Here is a 17,232-nt window from a genome sequence, read left to right as displayed (position 1 = left end):
CCTGTTGTGGTTGATGGAAGTGAGGAGTATGAGGTAAAGGCCATCCTAGATTGTAGGAGAAGGTGAAATCAAGCACGGTTCCCAATTGAAAAGGGTACAGCCTGGAAGACAATTTTTTTCCCCTTGCCCATCCAGAGAAGATAGGCCAGTGAGGGAGCTGGAGGCTTCGCTTTTGGGGGGGGTGCAATTTCAGGGACCTGCTGCGGCAGAGGAACGTGCGCACATAGGTGCCAGTACAACAAACCAGACGGCGACGTGTGCATGCACCGGACCCATGTGTGTGTGCCTGCGTCGGATGTGTGTGAGCAATAGACGCTTCTTCGCTCCAATGGGCCTTTAAAAGGACAGCAGCTGCACAAGTGCAGTGCTGTTTGATCTGCAGCTAGTGTGTCCTGAAGATCTCTACCTGCCTTCTGATGACCTGTATTGACCCAGCTCCGTTAACTTACTTAGATTTCATGTCATTAAAATACATGTGTTTTGATCATAAAGGAATTTTGGGACCAAGTGGCATCATCAGGGTTATGGTGAAAGAACCACAGCGAGTACTATTGTTGGTGTGCAGGCTCAATGTTTGGAGGCAGAGGAAAATTCTTGTTATGCAGCACACAATATACATTTAGTTAATCAAGAAGCTGTGGCAGATATTACCATGGTTTCAAACGCCATAGGTGTGCTACAGCATAAAACACTTTTTCGGAGACAGTGAAAAGCATAGGAAGACCCAGTCTAATTTACCAGCAAATCTTTTGTTACCCTGAGAAAAATGGGTCCAAAATGGTGGTCATCTCACTAAAGGTCACTTTCATTACCAAGATGTACAGCTGTCAAAAATAAGCCTTGTAGCAAAAAAATAATAAAATAAATAAAATGTTAAAAAGAAAAGAGGCAGCTGGATTGAAAAAGACTGAACCTTTTCAACTCCAACTAAAATATTCAGCAATGTAAATTCTCTGTCCAAGCTCCACCAGTCTAAGAGCATGGACATGTCAAAAGCTGCTCGTTTTCAGACAGCAGTGGAAGACCTATCCAATTTCAGAAGTCATTGTGAGAAAGCCAGAATTAATGAAATGTTGCAGCAAGGCAAATTTGTTTTGATTCAAACTTAGGTGAAATATTCCAAGACAGGTGCAGTCAGAAACTGAAGTGGATGTGAATGGCAACCAGCTTCAAGCCTTCATTTTCAAAGCTTAACCACTTGCTTACTGGGCACTTAAACCCCCCTCCTGCCCAGACCAATTTTCAGCTTTCAGCACTGATGCACTTTGAATGACAATTGTGCGGCCATACAACACCGTACCCAAATGAAATTTTTAGCATTTTTTCCCACAAATAGAGCTTTCTTTTGGTGGTATTTAATTACAGCTGAGAGTTTTATTTTTTGCTAAACAAACAAAAAAAGATGCAAAATAATAAAAAAAAAAAAAAAAAAAATCATGTTTAATAGTTTGTTATAAAATTTGGCAAACAGGTAATTTTTCTCCTTCATTGAAATGCGCTGATGAGGCGACACTGGTGGGCACCGATAGGCACAAATAAGGTGGCACCGATAGGCACAGATAAGACAGTACTGATGGGCACAGATAAGACAGTACTGATGGGCACAGATAAGACAGTACTGATGGGCACAGATAAGGCGGCACTGATGGGTGGCACTAAGGGGCACTGATGGGTACCACTGATAGGTGGCACTGCTGGGCACTGATAGATGACACTGATGGGCACGGATATGTGGCACTGAGGTGCAGCAATGTTTTTGAGGCAGATTGTGGGCACTGATAGGTGGCACTGTGGGCACTGAGGTATGGCACTGATGGGTGGCACTGTGTGGCACTTTTTTAATCATCTGGGGGTTACTGGCAGGAGGCAGGTGGGCACTGATACGCTGGCCGTGATCAGGACTAATGTCCCGATCACGGCCGCCGGTGATCTGCTATTTTTTTTCTCTCCTCGCGCTGTCACGCGAGGAGGAAAAATAGCCGATTACCGGCTCCGTTGTATCACATGATCAGCTGTCATTGGCTGACAGCTGATCACGTGGTAAGGGGTCGGGATCGACCCCTTGCTCGGATCCGTGATCAGGCGAGTCTCAGACTCGCCGATTACAGAGCGCACCATGCGCGCCCCTCAGGGGGCGCGCAGGACGCTCGTGCAGGACACTCGTGCACGGGACAACGTCAATAGAGGTAGTCCCGGCAAAGCAGGTCCGCGCTGTAGCCGTCATTCGGCTATAGCGCGGATCTCAAGAGGTTAAAGTCGTTGTAAAACCTAAAAACATTTTTTTTACCTAAATGCATTAGTATCGCTCACTTACACCCCCTGCCCCAACCCACCCCTCAAACTTATACGAAGCCTCACTCGATCCAGTGTTGTGCCTGCCTGTAGCCTCTTTCCCTACTCTCAAAGGCTTTGTTGAGGCAGCACAAGTATACCATATCATGTTTATTTAAAAAAGGTCATGCCTATGCTTTACAAAAAACGTATTAACCACTTCACACCTGCGCCAATTCTGACATTTCTCTCCTACATGTAAAAGTCATAATTTTTTTTCTAGAAAATTACATAGAACCCCCAAACATTATATATTTTTTTTTTTGCAAAGACCCTAGAGAATACAATGGCGGTCGTTGCAGCTTTTTATCTTGCACGGTATTAGCGCAGCAATTTTTTTGCACGTATGCATTCGCTTCTGTGTACGAGCTCACGGGGACAGGGGCACTTTAAATTATTTTATTTTTTTTATTGTTAATTTTACTTTTATTTTTTTAGTTTGACACATGTGATCACTTGTATTCCTGTTGCAAGGAATGTAAACATCCCTTGTAATGGGCATATGGCATGATCGGACCTCTTTACAGCGAGATATGGGGTCAATAAGATCTCACCTCCAGGCTGGGAAGCCTAAAATAAACGACCACGGCTTTGCAGCCGAGTTGGCGCTGTTTTTTTTTTTAATGCAGAGGCCGGGGCGTGACGTCATAACATCGTGCCCGGCCTCCGATCATAGATACTCCGGCGACCATCTGGTTTGCCGGAAATCTCTATGATCACCATGCGGGGCCGGCGGATCCCGTGTCCGACTCACCAATGGAAGTGGCGAGTCAGTAGAAGCACCGGAGGGTGGCATCCCTTCCCACCACTTGTAAGACGGATCAAGGGGTGGAACAGCCACCATGATCGTTCTTATGGTGTAGGGAATCGCCGGCTGAAAAAGGCAATATCTGAATAATGTCTGTAGCTGCAGCCATAATTCAGATATAACCCTGGAAAGTCAAGGACGTCCCACAACGGCCCACCGCCGCAAAGTGGTTAAAAAGACTGTAGTACACTTTTTTTTTTCTTTATCTGGTTAAAAAGAAAATATGCTTTAACACGTGTAGTTCAGGCACTGTGCTACAAGAGTGCAGTAATTAGGGTGTTTTCCACTGGCATTTCTTTGTGTTTGGTGAGGGGACTGTCAGAAATGTTGTCATGGGGGTCCTGTGATCTCCAACTTACTAATAAGCAGTTCAAGTCATCATCAGGGACAGTAATATGATCTTTGTAAGAGCAAAAATATCTGTAAATTGCTTGACATGTATGTTAAAAACAGGATTTTTAAAACCGCTTACCTGTAAAAATCCTTTTCATTTTCTTTGATGTACATTAGGGGACACAGGGCCATAGTAGTTACTATGTGGGTTATAGGGCCACTGATAGGTAATGGACACTGGCATGCCCTAAGGCAAGAAGAGTACTCCCTGTATAACCCCTCCCACTACTGGGAGTCCTCAGTTTTGTAGCCAAGCAAAACAAGTGTATACCAAGAAGGGAGGGACCTTAGTGTCCCCAGCTGTGTCGTGGCAGCCGCCAGAATGAGCACTAACATTTTCTAAAAAAAAAAAAAAAAATGCTCAGGCTTCAATAAAATGGCCGCCCAGCCTCCAGTACATAGAAAGGAAACAGGGAAAATGCCTGTAAGAGCACATGAGCCATGCTGCTGCTAGAGAACACTGAAAAAAATGTGTTCAGGCTTCCAGAAAATGGCCGCCAGTGTCCTGAATAGGAGATCACTTGGAAAATGGCCACTGAAGCCCAGGAAGGCATACTGCCCTCGCCCACACCTAAAATGGCTTAATGAGGTACAGAAAGAATGTGACAAAGACACAGCACCACACCAGACCCTCACAGGCACCGTCCGGGAGCTTAACACACAGGGCCCAGGACACCTCTAGCCAGCCAGCCCATCTCAGGTGAGAGCCCACAGAGATCCCTGTACATGCACACATACACCGCTCAGCAGCCACATGCAGCATCCCCCCCAGGGAGGGGGGGACATAGGGACAGGGGAGAGAAGAGAGGGCGGTGAGGGACCACCGAATCTACCTCTCAGGGAATGCTCAGCCCCGCCGAGGAAGGGAGAGCTGTACTTACCAGTCCTGAAGAGCTGGGAGACATTCCATTGCAGAACTACTCATTGATCAGTACAGGGTAGCTGCTGGCCTTGGCATACTGTGACAGACATTAGTAGCCCGGTCATATGTACGCCCCAGAGCATAAAAGCTCATCGACCAACTGTGGAGCTGAGGTTTCGTCGCGGCCTGCCGAGCCGTAGCTGCGACCTGCACATGCTTGATGGCCAGACTAGGGAGACTACAAGGATAAGGGGGATCCAGCCTGTCACCCAGCCGGCTGTTGATAGCTGATCACAGGATCATTCATCTTGCGCAAAAAGCCAAGCTTCTGCATAAAAAAAGCACAGACCAATGGGCCCACAGGGCTCCTAGGTCCTTCTCCTACACTAGGCAAAATAAAATCATGTTTAATAGTTTGTTATAAAATTTGGCAAACAGGTAATTTTTCTCCTTCATTGAAATGCGCTGATGAGGCGACACTGGTGGGCACTGATAGGCACAGATAAGGTGGCACCGATAGGCACAGATAAGACAGTACTGATGGGCACAGATAAGACAGTACTGATGGGCACAGATAAGACAGTACTGATGGGCACAGATAAGACAGTACTGATGGGCACAGATAAGGCGGCACAGATAAGGCGGCACGGATAAGGCGGCACGGATGGGTGGCACGGATGGGTGGCACGGATGGGTGGCACGGATGGGTACCACTGATAGGTGGCACTGCTGGGCACTGATAGATGACACTGATGGGCACGGATATGTGGCACTGAGGTGCAGCAATGTTTTTGAGGCAGATTGTGGGCACTGATAGGTGGCACTGTGGGCACTGATGTATGGCACTGATGGGTGGCACTGCTGTGTGGCACTTTTTTAATCATCTGGGGGTTACTGGCAGGAGGCAGGTGGGCACTGATACGCTGGCAGTGATCGGGACTAATATCCCGATCACGGCCGCCGGTGATCTGCTTTTTTTTTTCTCTCCTCGCGCAGGACGCTCGTGCACGGGACGACGTCAATAGAGGTAGTCCCGGCAAAGCAGGTCCGCGCTGTTGCCGTCATTCGGCTATAGCGCGGATCTCAAGAGGTTAAAGTGGTTGTAAAACCTAAAAACATTTTTTTTACCTTAATGCATTAGTATCGCTCACTTACACCCCCTGCCCCAACCCACCCCTCAAACTTATACGAAGCCTCACTCGATCCAGTGTTGTGCCTGCCTGTAGCCTCTTTCCCTACTCTCAAAGGCTTTGTTGAGGCAGCACAAGTATACCATATCATGTTTATTTAAAAAAGGTCATGCCTATGCTTTACAAAAAACGTATTAACCACTTCACACCTGCGCCAATTCTGACATTTCTCTCCTACATGTAAAAGTCAATTTTTTTTCTAGAAAATTACATAGAACCCCCAAACATTATATTTTTTTTTTTGCAAAGACCCTAGATAATACAATGGCGGTCGTTGCAGCTTTTTATCTTGCACGGTATTAGCGCAGCAATTTTTTTGCACGTATGCATTCACTTCTGTGTACGAGCTCACGGGGACAGGGGCACTTTAAATTATTTAATTTTTTTATTGTTAATTTTACTTTGATTTTTTTAGTTTGACACATGTGATCACTTGTATTCCTGTTACAAGGAATGTAAACATCCCTTGTAATGAGCATATGGCATGATCGGACCTCTTTACAGCGAACACGCCTGAGCTCATCCCTAGTGGCCCTATAACCCACATAGTAACTACTATGGCTCTGTGTCCCCTGATGTAAGAAAAGAAAGGAAGTCTCTTAAAAATAAATATCTACTTGCGTCTGGTTTTGGCTGTTTAGCTTCTGTATTATACAATTTCTATTAAACCATGCTAGAAAGATCCTTCTCGCCACAAAGTGAACTCTTCAAACTTTAAAAAAAAAATTATGCTAAATATTTTGCCCATTAAATTTATTCCAGGAAATGTGGCTGTCAGCATTTTTTTTTTACAATACAGATGAAAAGTGAAGTGAAAAAACAAAACAAAAAAAAACACCTGAGCAGTTAGTACTAAAACATTTTTAGCTGTCATGACAAGCGTGGGTTAGACTTGTCAGAAAGCTGTAGCCACTGGCACACATACAAAAAAAATAAAAAATCTGAGATGTACAGTATAGAACAAAGACTAGACAAATAAAATATTCTCTGCAATGGTGTCAAATTTTTATAAATATCGCAAAATATTTTGATGATCACAAAGTAAAACAATGCAATAAAAAAACAAAATTATTTATGGCAGTGATAAGGCATTGTCAAAAAAATTGGAGACTGTGGGATAAGCAACATTCCACTAACCCAAGTAAACACTACAAAGATTTCACATCATCACTCACTCTCCTGCTTCTTTTCAAGAAGAAAGGTGCTTTAAAAAGAAAAAGACAAACATGTATATTGCGAAAGATTAGAAAGCCATTTAGTGATAGGCTCCAAGAGCCTCATCAAACGCAGTGAAAAAAAAAAAAAAAAAAAAAAGGGGGAATACATTAGTTACGCCACATATGTTTTTATCACCATCTGTATGGGTTTTTTGCACACTGGACATCCACTATGAGTCTTCTGCAGACTACGTGCACAGTGAAAACATGTCACCAGGTGAGCTGTACGCCCATGTACCACATTGCCATTTCGTGGACGTTGCTGGCAGAGCTTGCAGGGCTCCAAAAGAGGACGGGTAGACTGCAGTGAGGTTTCCTCTGACTGATAGCTGAAAAGCGTGTCAGTACTTTCTGAAAGGCTTCCAATATTAGATGCCAGGTCTAGTGGCTCCAAGAAGTGCGACACACTTTCAGGTCCTCGAACTCTAACCATGGGGGCAGACACTGATCTACGGCAGTCAGGAATGTCAACAGCACTGTTGATTTCTTGGGAACTGGCCTTGGCAGGAAGTGCTGGTGTGGAGTGGGTATGTACAAGACGGGGCCAATCTGCATACCAGTCCTTTCGTAAAGCCCAGCAGCGGAAGCAGTAACGTTTGCCTGGTGAGTTAAATTTATGGCAATTTGTACACTGCCAACAGTCCTGAAAAGAGATGCAGAAAAATGCTTTAGACCATTAAAATGTAATGTGTAAAATAAATGACAAAAATAGAATGTGCTACTTGTACATAATTTTCACACTGAGGTAATTTTTTCACTTTCACTACTCTTTTTTTTTTATATCTCAAAACAAGTTTTTATTAAACAAGCATAGTACATCCATTACTGGCTTCAGAGCAATACACTTTGTTATACATTTACAGACCTTAGTTCCACACAGGATACTGAAATTTTTAAATGAACATGTACAGTGTATACATCTACACATTAGAAGCAATAGACAGCCTCATGTGACATATGTGCAGAGATCCAATTTGGATCCATATAAAAGTTGTACAGATATCGAGGCACAGCTTCCGGGCCTGGAAAGGGGCCCTGGCTAGGGGCCTCCTCCATCAAGCCATCATCTATAATACCCAGACAGACATTGTTTGGGATCCTGCCGAAGTCCCACATACAGCTAGTACATGAGGGATCATCACACACTCCCACGTTAACCAACTTGGCAGGAGTATAATGGCCACGCAAAAATATATACTCAACTGGAACAGGTGTTGAGCAACATTTAACCACTTGCCACCCAAAGTACATCCAGGGACGTCCTTGAATTTGCGGGGGTATCTTCTTTTAGTACTGACGATTCCTTACACCATAAGAATGATCATAGCGGCTGTTCCACCGCTTGATCGCTTTCTTACTGGCGGCAGGAGGGGACGACCCACCCCCACCCCCCCAGGACTTCTACCGACTCACTGCTTCAATCGGTGAGTCAGCGATATGATCTGCCGGACACAGCTGGTGATCAGAGATTTCCGGCCGACCAGATGGTCGCCGGAGTCTCTATGATCGTTTGGAGGCTGGGCGCGACGTTATGATGTCACTCCCGGCCTCTGCATTCAAACGAATGGCGGCGCCTCGGCTGGGAAGCCAAGATAGCAAGTTTTTTATTTTAGGCTTCCCAGCCTAGAGGTGAGATGTGGGGTCTTACTGACCCCATATCTCACTGTAAAGAGGACCGATCATGCCATATTCCTATTACAAGGGATGCTTACATTCCTTGTAATAGGAATAAAAGTGATCAAAAAAAAAAATATATATATATTATATATATATATATATATATATATATATATATATATATATATATATAGATATAGATATAGAAATATATAAATATATATATACCGGTAGTTTTTTTTTAATTTAAATGTCAAAATAAAATTAGCAAAAAAAACAAAAAAAATTAAACCGGCCCTGTCCCCATGTGCGCGCACGCAGAAGTGAATGCATGTGCAAGTCCCCCCACATATGAAAACTGTGTTCAAACCACACATGCGAACCTCACACTTGAACGTTAGCACGAGAGCAATAATTCTAGACCTAGACCTCCTCTAACTCAAAATATGTAACCAGTAAAAAAATTGAAAGCGTCGCCTATGGGGATTTTTATGTACCGAAGTTTGGCGCCATTCCACGAGCGTGGGCAATTTTGAAGCGCGACATGTTAGGTATCTATTTACTCTGCGTAACTTCATCTTTCACATTATGCAAAACAATAGGGCTAACTTTTTTGTTTCTTTTCAAAGCATGAAACTTTTTTCTCCCAAAAAAGACGTGTTCGAAAAATTGCTGCACAAATACCGTGCGAGATAAAAAGTTGCAACGACCGCCATTGTATTCTCTAGGGTCTTTGCTAAAAAATATATATATAATGTTTGGAGGGGTTCTATGTAATTTTCTAGCAAAAAAATTATGAATTTTACATGGAAGGAGAGAAATGTCAGAATGCCTGGATGGGAAGTGGTTAAAGAGCACTGTGAAACTCCCAATCACGCCTCCTCCCATTGTTCCCAAAATCCCGCTCTCACTGGGATATCACCTTTTGGGTAGAATCTGGTAAGAACAGATTAAGTAGCATAGTGTAACTGCATGATTTGAAGCCCTTATAAGATGATACCACTGATCTATAATTAAAGATAGGAGTGTTTTGTACCCATTAATCCACATCATTTTGGGCTTTTATCACGTACTGGAGTTGGAAGTAGTAGAACTGAATGGACATGGGGAACTGATATACTGCCTGAAAAGCTGCAAAGGCGCACATCGCTCCATTACACAATATTTAATTTAAGTAGTTAATCCTGTATTGCTGCCATTTTTTACCACATTGCAATTGCCCTATCTCAGTGTACTGGTCATTTTGCCATACAGGGATACATTTAGTAAACCCAGTGACTTGTTGTAGTGTTCTGACCTTATTCCAAAATTATTGCATTAGGTTATACAGTGCCTTGTGAAAGTATTCGGCCCCCTTGAACTTTTCAACCTTTTGCCACATTTCAGGCTTCAAACATAAAGATATACAATTTTTATTTTTTGTGAAGAATCACCAACAAGTGGGACACAATTGTGAAGTGGAACGAAATCTATTGGATTTTTGAAACTTTTTTAACTAATAAAAAAATGAAAAGTGGGGCGTGAAAAATTATTCGGCCCCCTTGCGTTAATACTTTGTAGAGCCACCTTTTGCTGCGATTACAGCTGCAAGTCGCTTGGGGTATGTCTCTATCAGTTTTGCACATCGAGAGACTGAAATTCTTGCCCATTCTTCCTTGCAAAACAGCTCTAGCTCAGTGAGGTTGGATGGAGAGCGTTTGTGAACAGCAGTTTTCAGCTCTTTCCACAGATTCTCGATTGGATTCAGGTCTGGACTTTGACTTGGCCATTCTAACAGCTGGATACGTTTATTTGTGAACCATTCCTTTGTAGATTTTGCTGTATATTTGGGATCATTGTCTTGTTGGAAGATAAATCTCCCTCCCAGTTTCAGGTCTTTTGCAGACTCCAACAGGTTTTCATCCAGAATGGTCCTGTATTTGGCTGCATCCATCTTCCCCTCAATTTTAACCATCTTCCCTGTCCCTGCTGAAGAAAAGCAGACCCAAACCATGATGCTGCCACCACCATGTTTGACAGTGGGGATGGTGTGTTGAGGGTAATGAGCTGTGTTGCTTTTACGACAAACATATAGTTTTGCATTGTGGGCAAAAAGTTTGATTTTGGTTTCATCTGACCAGAGCACCTTCTTTCACATGTTTGGTGTGTCTCCCTGGTGGCTTGTGGCAAACTTTAGATGAGACTTTTTATGGATATCTTTGAGAAATGGCTTTCTTTTTGCCACTCTTCCATAAAGGCCAGATTTGTGCAGTGTACGACTGATTGTTGTCCTATGGACAGACTCTCCCACCTCAGCTGTAGTTCTCTGCAGTTCATCCAGAGTGATCATGGGCCTCTTGGCTGCATCTCTGATCAGTCTTCTCCTTGTCTGAGCTGAAAGTTTAGAGGGACAGCCAGGTCTTGGTAGATTTGCAGTGGTCTGATACTCCTTCCATTTCAAAATGACCGCTTGCACAGTGCTCCTTGGGATGTTTAAAGCTTGGGAAATCTTTTTGTATCCAAATCCGGCTTTAAACTTCTCCACAACAGTATTACGGACCTGCCTGGTGTGTTCCTTGGTCTTCATGATGCTCTCTGCGCTTTCAACAGAACCCTGAGACTATCACAGAGCAGGTGCATTTATACAGAGACTTAATTACACACAGGTGGATTCTATTTATCACCATCAGTCATTTAGGACAACATTGGATCATTCAGAGATCCTCGCTGAACTTCTGGAGTGAGTTTGCTGCACTGAAAGTAAAGGGGCCGAATAATTTTGCACGCACCACTTTTCAGTTTTTTATTTGCTAAAAAAGTTTAAAATATCCAATAGATTTCATTCCACTTCACAATTGTGTCCCACTTGTTGGTGATTCTTCACAAAAAATTACAATTTTATATCTTTATGTTTGAAGCCTGAAATGTGGCAAAAGGTTGAAAAGTTCAAGGGGGCCGAATACTTTCGCAAGGCACTGTATGTGGGGCATAATTTATTTGATTTACCGAACTGCAAAGCTTCCAATCCCTTAGTGACCCCTGTTCCAATCGTGAGCCTAAGGAGTTTAGTAGTGGAATCCGCTAAGTTGATCTCTGGGGCAGGGTCTGAGTTAATCGCTCTGGCTATGTGTTGTAGCTGGGAGGCCAGGTAGTACAGCCATGGATCTGGTAGTGCCAATCTGCCTGCTTCCTTAGGCCGCTGAAGCTGTTCCAGTCTCACTCTGGCTGTGGAGGAGTGCCATATTAGAGATCAAAACAGAGTTAATAATTCAGAACCATTTTCAATTTACTCAGTAATTATTATTTAATATATTATTAAAAAGTAGTAAACCACATGAAGTTGTAAAATGTAAAGCCTAATGCACTTCCAAAAAAAGAACAAAAATATAAAAAAAAATAATTTGCAAGCCAAAGAAAGTATAAGAGCAAACTTTGAGCTTTTGCCCCAGGTTCATGACTTCAAAACAAAATTAAACACCCATTAATCACTATCCGGTTGAAAGGTTTTTGCAAAAATTTCAGGAAACAAAGATCCAACTACCGTATGTCAGAAACAATATGTAATAACATGACTACAACAAACCTCTGATCCAATATCTGTATCTGTATCATCACTCAGGCTTTGTGTGTCCTCTAAATCCTCTTTGTAAATAGTCACCTCAAATACCTATTAACCAGGAAAACAAAGTTTTAGAAATTTGTAAAAACTATTTGTTAGAGCTTAACAGTAAATAGATGGCTTTTGGTTGGTAACACATGTCCAACCCTAGAGTAACAATGCACTTCCTGTACTGTATGAAGAAGCGGCATTGCCATCTTGGAACAATTCAATCTGATAGTGTATTTAAACCTGCTAGTACATCTAACACTCCCCTCCCTCCACACTGACAATGCTGCTGTTCAAAGGTGACCACTGTACTCCTTAATCCAGAGTGGGGGGACACTCTAATATAGGATGTGTTTTATTGGCCAGATCCCCAGGTGAAAACAGAGGGGAAAGAGCCTAAAAAAGAAAATGAATGCAGCCAACATCTAAGAATTGGTAAGCTGTAATATTACATTTTTGGTTTTGCGTTTATTACCACTTTACCCTCTTGCCAACTAGCTGCCATCATTACACTGTGGCAGGTCGGCTCTCCTGCGCAAACCGCCGTAGGTGTACATTGGTCTTTGCATAGGAGATAGCGGGCACGCACACGGGCCCGGCAGACTCGATCGCTGTGAACAGAGGCAGAACAAGGCAGTTTCCCATTCTGTCAGATGACATGTCAGAGATCTTTTGCTCCCAGTGATTGTTAACAGTGATCTCTCATGTCCCTGGTAACCCCCCCCCCCCCCTACAGTTAGAACACACCTAGGGAACACAACCCCTTGATTGGCCCTTAGTGTTACCCCCTTCCCTGCCAGTGTCATTATTACATTGATCAATGCATTTTTATAGCACTGATCTATATCTATGTGTACATATATATATATATATATATATATATATATATATTTTTTTTTGTCTGCCACAATCCCACAAAAAAAAAAAAAAAAAAAAAAGTACTTAAATCTATCCCATAGTTTGTAGACACAATAACTTTTGCACAAAGTCAAACCAATCAATATACGCCTATTGCAATTTTTTTTATCCAAAAAGATGTACAATATATATCAGCCTAAACTAATGAATATTTTTTTTTTGGATATGTATTATAGCAAAAAGAAAGAAAAAAAATAGGATTTTTATAACAGCTTACTTGTAAAATCCTTTTCTTGGAGTACATCACGGGACACAGAGCACCATAGTAATCACTATGTGGGTATATAGGCACCTTCAGGTGATGGGCACTGGTATACCCAATACAGGGAGTTCACTCCCTATATGACCCCTCTGTCTACCAGGAGTACCTCAATTTTTGCAGCAAAGCAATATACTTAAACCCCAGAAAGAGGGGCAGGACCTCTGTGTCCCGCTATGTACTCTAAGCAAAGGATTTTACAGATAAGTCGTTATAAAGATCCTATTTTTTTTTTTATCGTACATCACGGGACACAGAGCACCATAGTAATCACTATGTGGGATGTTCCATAGCAATACTATTTGAGGGGAGGGAGACAACCCGTAGTGCACCTCCAGACTTGAGAATCTATACTGCTGCATGCAGCACACTGCGTCCAAAGGAGATATCCTCATGTCTTCTTGTATCCACATGAAAACTTGGTGAATGTATGTACTGAAGACCAAGTTGCGGCCTTACAGGTCTGAGCCATGGAGGCCTGGTGACACACTGCCCAATCAGCACTAACTGCCCTGATAGAGTGCACTTTGACTTGAAAAGGTGGAATCTTACCCCTTAAATCATAAGTCTGAATTATAACTTGCGGAATATACTTCTCGTCAGTGGATTTCAACGCTGCCTGTCCTTTCTAAGGACCCTCTGGCAGTACAAATAAGACATCAGTCTTCCTGATCTGAGCGGTCGTCAAATAGACCTTGACTGCTCTCACCACATCAAGACAATGTAGTGACTTCTCTTCCCTGGAACATGGTTTTGGGGAAAAAAATGATGGCAGGACAATATCTTGATTCAGGTGAAAACCTGAGACCGCTTTTGGTAGAAAACCTCAACGAGGGTGCAACACCACTCTGTCCTCATGAATAATTAAGTATGGCTCTTTACAAGAAAGAGCAGCCAATTTGGAAACCCTCCTTGCTGAGGATATAGCAACCAAGAACACCAACTTTCTTGTCGGAAGGGAATATGCTGTATCGGTTCAAATAGTGTTTTTTGTAACTATGACAAAACTAAGTCCAAGTCCCAAGGGCTCAAAAGCTGATATAACTGGTGGATTAAGCCATATCACCCCTTGCATAAAACTCCGGAAATGTGAAGCAAGCAGTCTTTAAAATAAGATCGATGAAGCTGAGACTTGGCCCTTAATAGTACTCAAGGCCAATTTCATCTCTACCACAAATTGCCGAAAGGCAAGAATTCTGCCTATGATATACCTCCGAGGGTGCCAACCCTTGGATCCAAACCAGGAAACATAAGCCCTCCAAACTCAATAATATTATAGTTCTGGAAAATGTGGGTTTCAATAGCCAAGCTGTTAAATTTAGCATTCGTAAGGTAGGATGGAATAGCAGCCCCTGTGAGAGTAGGTATGACCGTAGTGGAAGGGAACATGGATCCTCCACCGCCATCTTTACGATCTCTGCATACCAGGACATTCTGGGGCTACCAGAGTTATTGGCTCTCTTTCCAGCTTGATCTTGCAAAGTCGTGGCAGCAACTGAATAGGGGGAATGCATAAATTAGTGAGAACTGAACCCACGGGGTCACCAACGCATCTGCTCTGCACGCAAGTGGATCCCTTGGCTTGGACACAAAGTTTACAAACGTTGAATCTGGACGCCAGAAGATCTACGTCCGGAGTTAACCATCTTTGGAAAACAGCATGAAAAATGTCAGGGTGAAGGGACCATTTCCCCGATAATAACTGCTGGCGACTCAGGTAGGCCGCTTTCCAATTCGCTATACCCGGAATGAAGACTGCCGACAGGCACGGAACATTCCTTTCTGCCCAAGTTAGAATATGATTCACCTCTGTCTGTGCTGCAAGAATCTTGGTGCCCCCTTGGTGATTGATATAGGCCACAGCTGTGGCATTGTCAGATTTGATTCTGACAGGACAATCCCATAACCTGAAATTCCAGGCCCTTAGAACCAGACACACTGACCAAATCTCTAGGATGTTGATGGGCAAGGCTCTTTTGGTTCTTGACCACAGTCCCTGGACAATTGTCTTCTCTAGTACTGCTCCCCAGCCTAAAAGCCTGGCATCTGTTACCACTTTCCTTTCAGAAGATTCTGGTTAGTAACCATCAACTGAGGCTTTGGGACACCCTTGGGGACAGCCTCATTGGCAAGTCTAGAGCTTGAATCATTTAGTTCCAAGCAGACAGGATACTGTTTTGCAACAGTCTCGAATGGAACTGGGCATAGGGAACTGCTTGAAGCCACCATCTTTCCTAACAACCTCATACAAAGGCGAATGGAGGGATCTCCCTTTGACCTGACCATCCGCACCAGCTCTCATATGGAGTTGATCTTTGCCTGAGGCAAGAACACCTTTTTCTGGGCTGTGTCTATGATCAGACCCAAGTAGTCCAGCCTTTTTAGCGGTTTTAAGTAAGACTTCTCTAGGTTGAGAGTCCAACCCAGACTTTCCAGATAACTGGTTGTAGTGCGCACGCTTTGCTCCAAACAAGCCACTGACTTGTCTATTAGCAATAGATTGTCTAGGTACGCCAAGACTGTTATGCCCTATGCCCTTAACCTGGTTAGAGGTGGGACCAGGACTTTGTAAACACCTGGGGTGCTGTAGCTAGCCCAAAGGGCGAGGCTACGAACTGGAAATGCTGCTCTTCTACCTTGAACCGCAGAAACCTTTGGCGAGCAGGAAATATAGGGACATAGGGACATCTTCTATGGGGATTTGTACGATCACCCCCTGAGCCAGTAAACGGTCTAGTGCCCAAAACAGTGGTTGCTCTTTCCCCTGGATTTTTGGGAACGTTTGACCTCAAAACAAGATGGCATTAACTCCTGAAATTCTAGTTTGTACCTTAGAGACACCGTAGAGATGACCCATCTGTCCTGAATTTCCTTTTGCCAGACTTTTATTGTATTGCAAAAGTATTCCCCCCTACTCTGATGGGGGGGGGCCTTCATTATGAGGCTTCGGAATTCTGCTTTGCAGGTTTCCGCCCCAGGACTTCTTTTGTGCCTGGGCCTGAACCGGAGGCTTTCCTCTAGAGTCTGATAGCTGAGGCTGTCACAGAGGCGGATGCCCCTGGCGCAGGAGAAAGAGTGCGCTTAAATGAAGGAGGGTTTATACTTTCTTTTGACTGGCAAAAGAGTACTTTTCTCACTAGAAATCATTTGAATGTATTTGTCCAAATCATCCCCAAATAGCCAATCCCCATGAAAAGGAAAACCAGTCAGGAGCCTTGTGCTAGTACATGCATGTGTACTAGCACAAGCACAAGGCGGGACGGACATCTGGTGAACAGAATCTTTCATGGCGTCCATGGCAAAACATAGTGCCCTTGGCAGTTTGGCCAAATCCTGGGCTTGTTGTGCAGGAACCTCCTTAAGGGCCTGTCTAAACTGGTCCTTTAGGGTCTGACAGATGCCTATTGCAGTGGCTGCGGGCTGAGTAACAGCACCTGACAAGGAAAGTGAGGATTTTAACAGGAATTCCAACCTTTTATCTGTTGGATCCTTAAGCATTTGTGCATTGTCTACTGGACAAGTTAGACTTTTATTCACACTGGAAATCGCAGCGTCAGCTGCTGGTACATTCCATGTTTTCGGTGAATTTCTCCTCCATGGGATAGAGTGCTGTGAATCTCTTTGGAGGGAGAAAATGCTCATCCAGGTGATCCGATTCAGCATAAATAAGCTGTTCTAGTAATGCATGGACAGGAAACGCATGCAAAGGCTCTGAAGGTTTCAAGGAACCTAAAGAAGAAACAGAACTTTCAGCTAACTGCGTTAGGGGTAGCTTGAACGTGGAATGAACCATCTCCGTAAGAGATTGTACCAGAAATTTTTCAGATTGCGAGGCTGAAAGGTTCATCCACCGTTATCTCCACTGCAGAGAAATAATCAGTTTGTCTTTCCTCCTGAATCTCCTGAGGGTAACACCTCATCCCGTATCCACTGTTGCCTTGGTAAAGGGTCTGAGGTGGGGGAGGGCAATCTAACACTCTTCCTATCCTTTTGGATGGAGGATGCGATTAAAGCCGCTAATCTTCCTTCTAGGCCCTGCATGGCGTAGGAA

General features: G+C 43.6%; 1 protein-coding gene across 3 annotated transcripts in view; it reads right to left on the bottom strand.

Annotated features, from left to right (window-relative positions):
* Nucleotides 1-6,567: 6,567 nt before the first annotated feature.
* The window catches only part of MDM4 (MDM4 regulator of p53), a 207,819-nt gene continuing 197,154 nt past the window's right edge, over nucleotides 6,568-17,232 (bottom strand). For all 3 annotated transcript variants that reach the window (XM_077481257.1, XM_077481259.1, XM_077481258.1), the window contains 2 exons: nucleotides 11,981-12,064; nucleotides 6,568-7,444 (listed from right to left, as the gene is read on the bottom strand). In XM_077481257.1, the coding sequence (XP_077337383.1) occupies nucleotides 6,914-7,444; nucleotides 11,981-12,064 (615 nt within the window). In that variant the 3' untranslated portion in view covers nucleotides 6,568-6,913. The remainder of the gene's footprint in view (nucleotides 7,445-11,980; nucleotides 12,065-17,232) is intronic.

Source organism: Lithobates pipiens, unplaced genomic scaffold, assembly GCF_037356315.1.
Source record: "Lithobates pipiens isolate NorthernLeopardFrog02 unplaced genomic scaffold, aLitPip1_a1.2 Scaffold_16, whole genome shotgun sequence".
Taxonomy (NCBI): Eukaryota; Metazoa; Chordata; class Amphibia; order Anura; family Ranidae; genus Lithobates; species Lithobates pipiens.
This window is presented reverse-complemented; position numbering and strand designations above follow the sequence as displayed.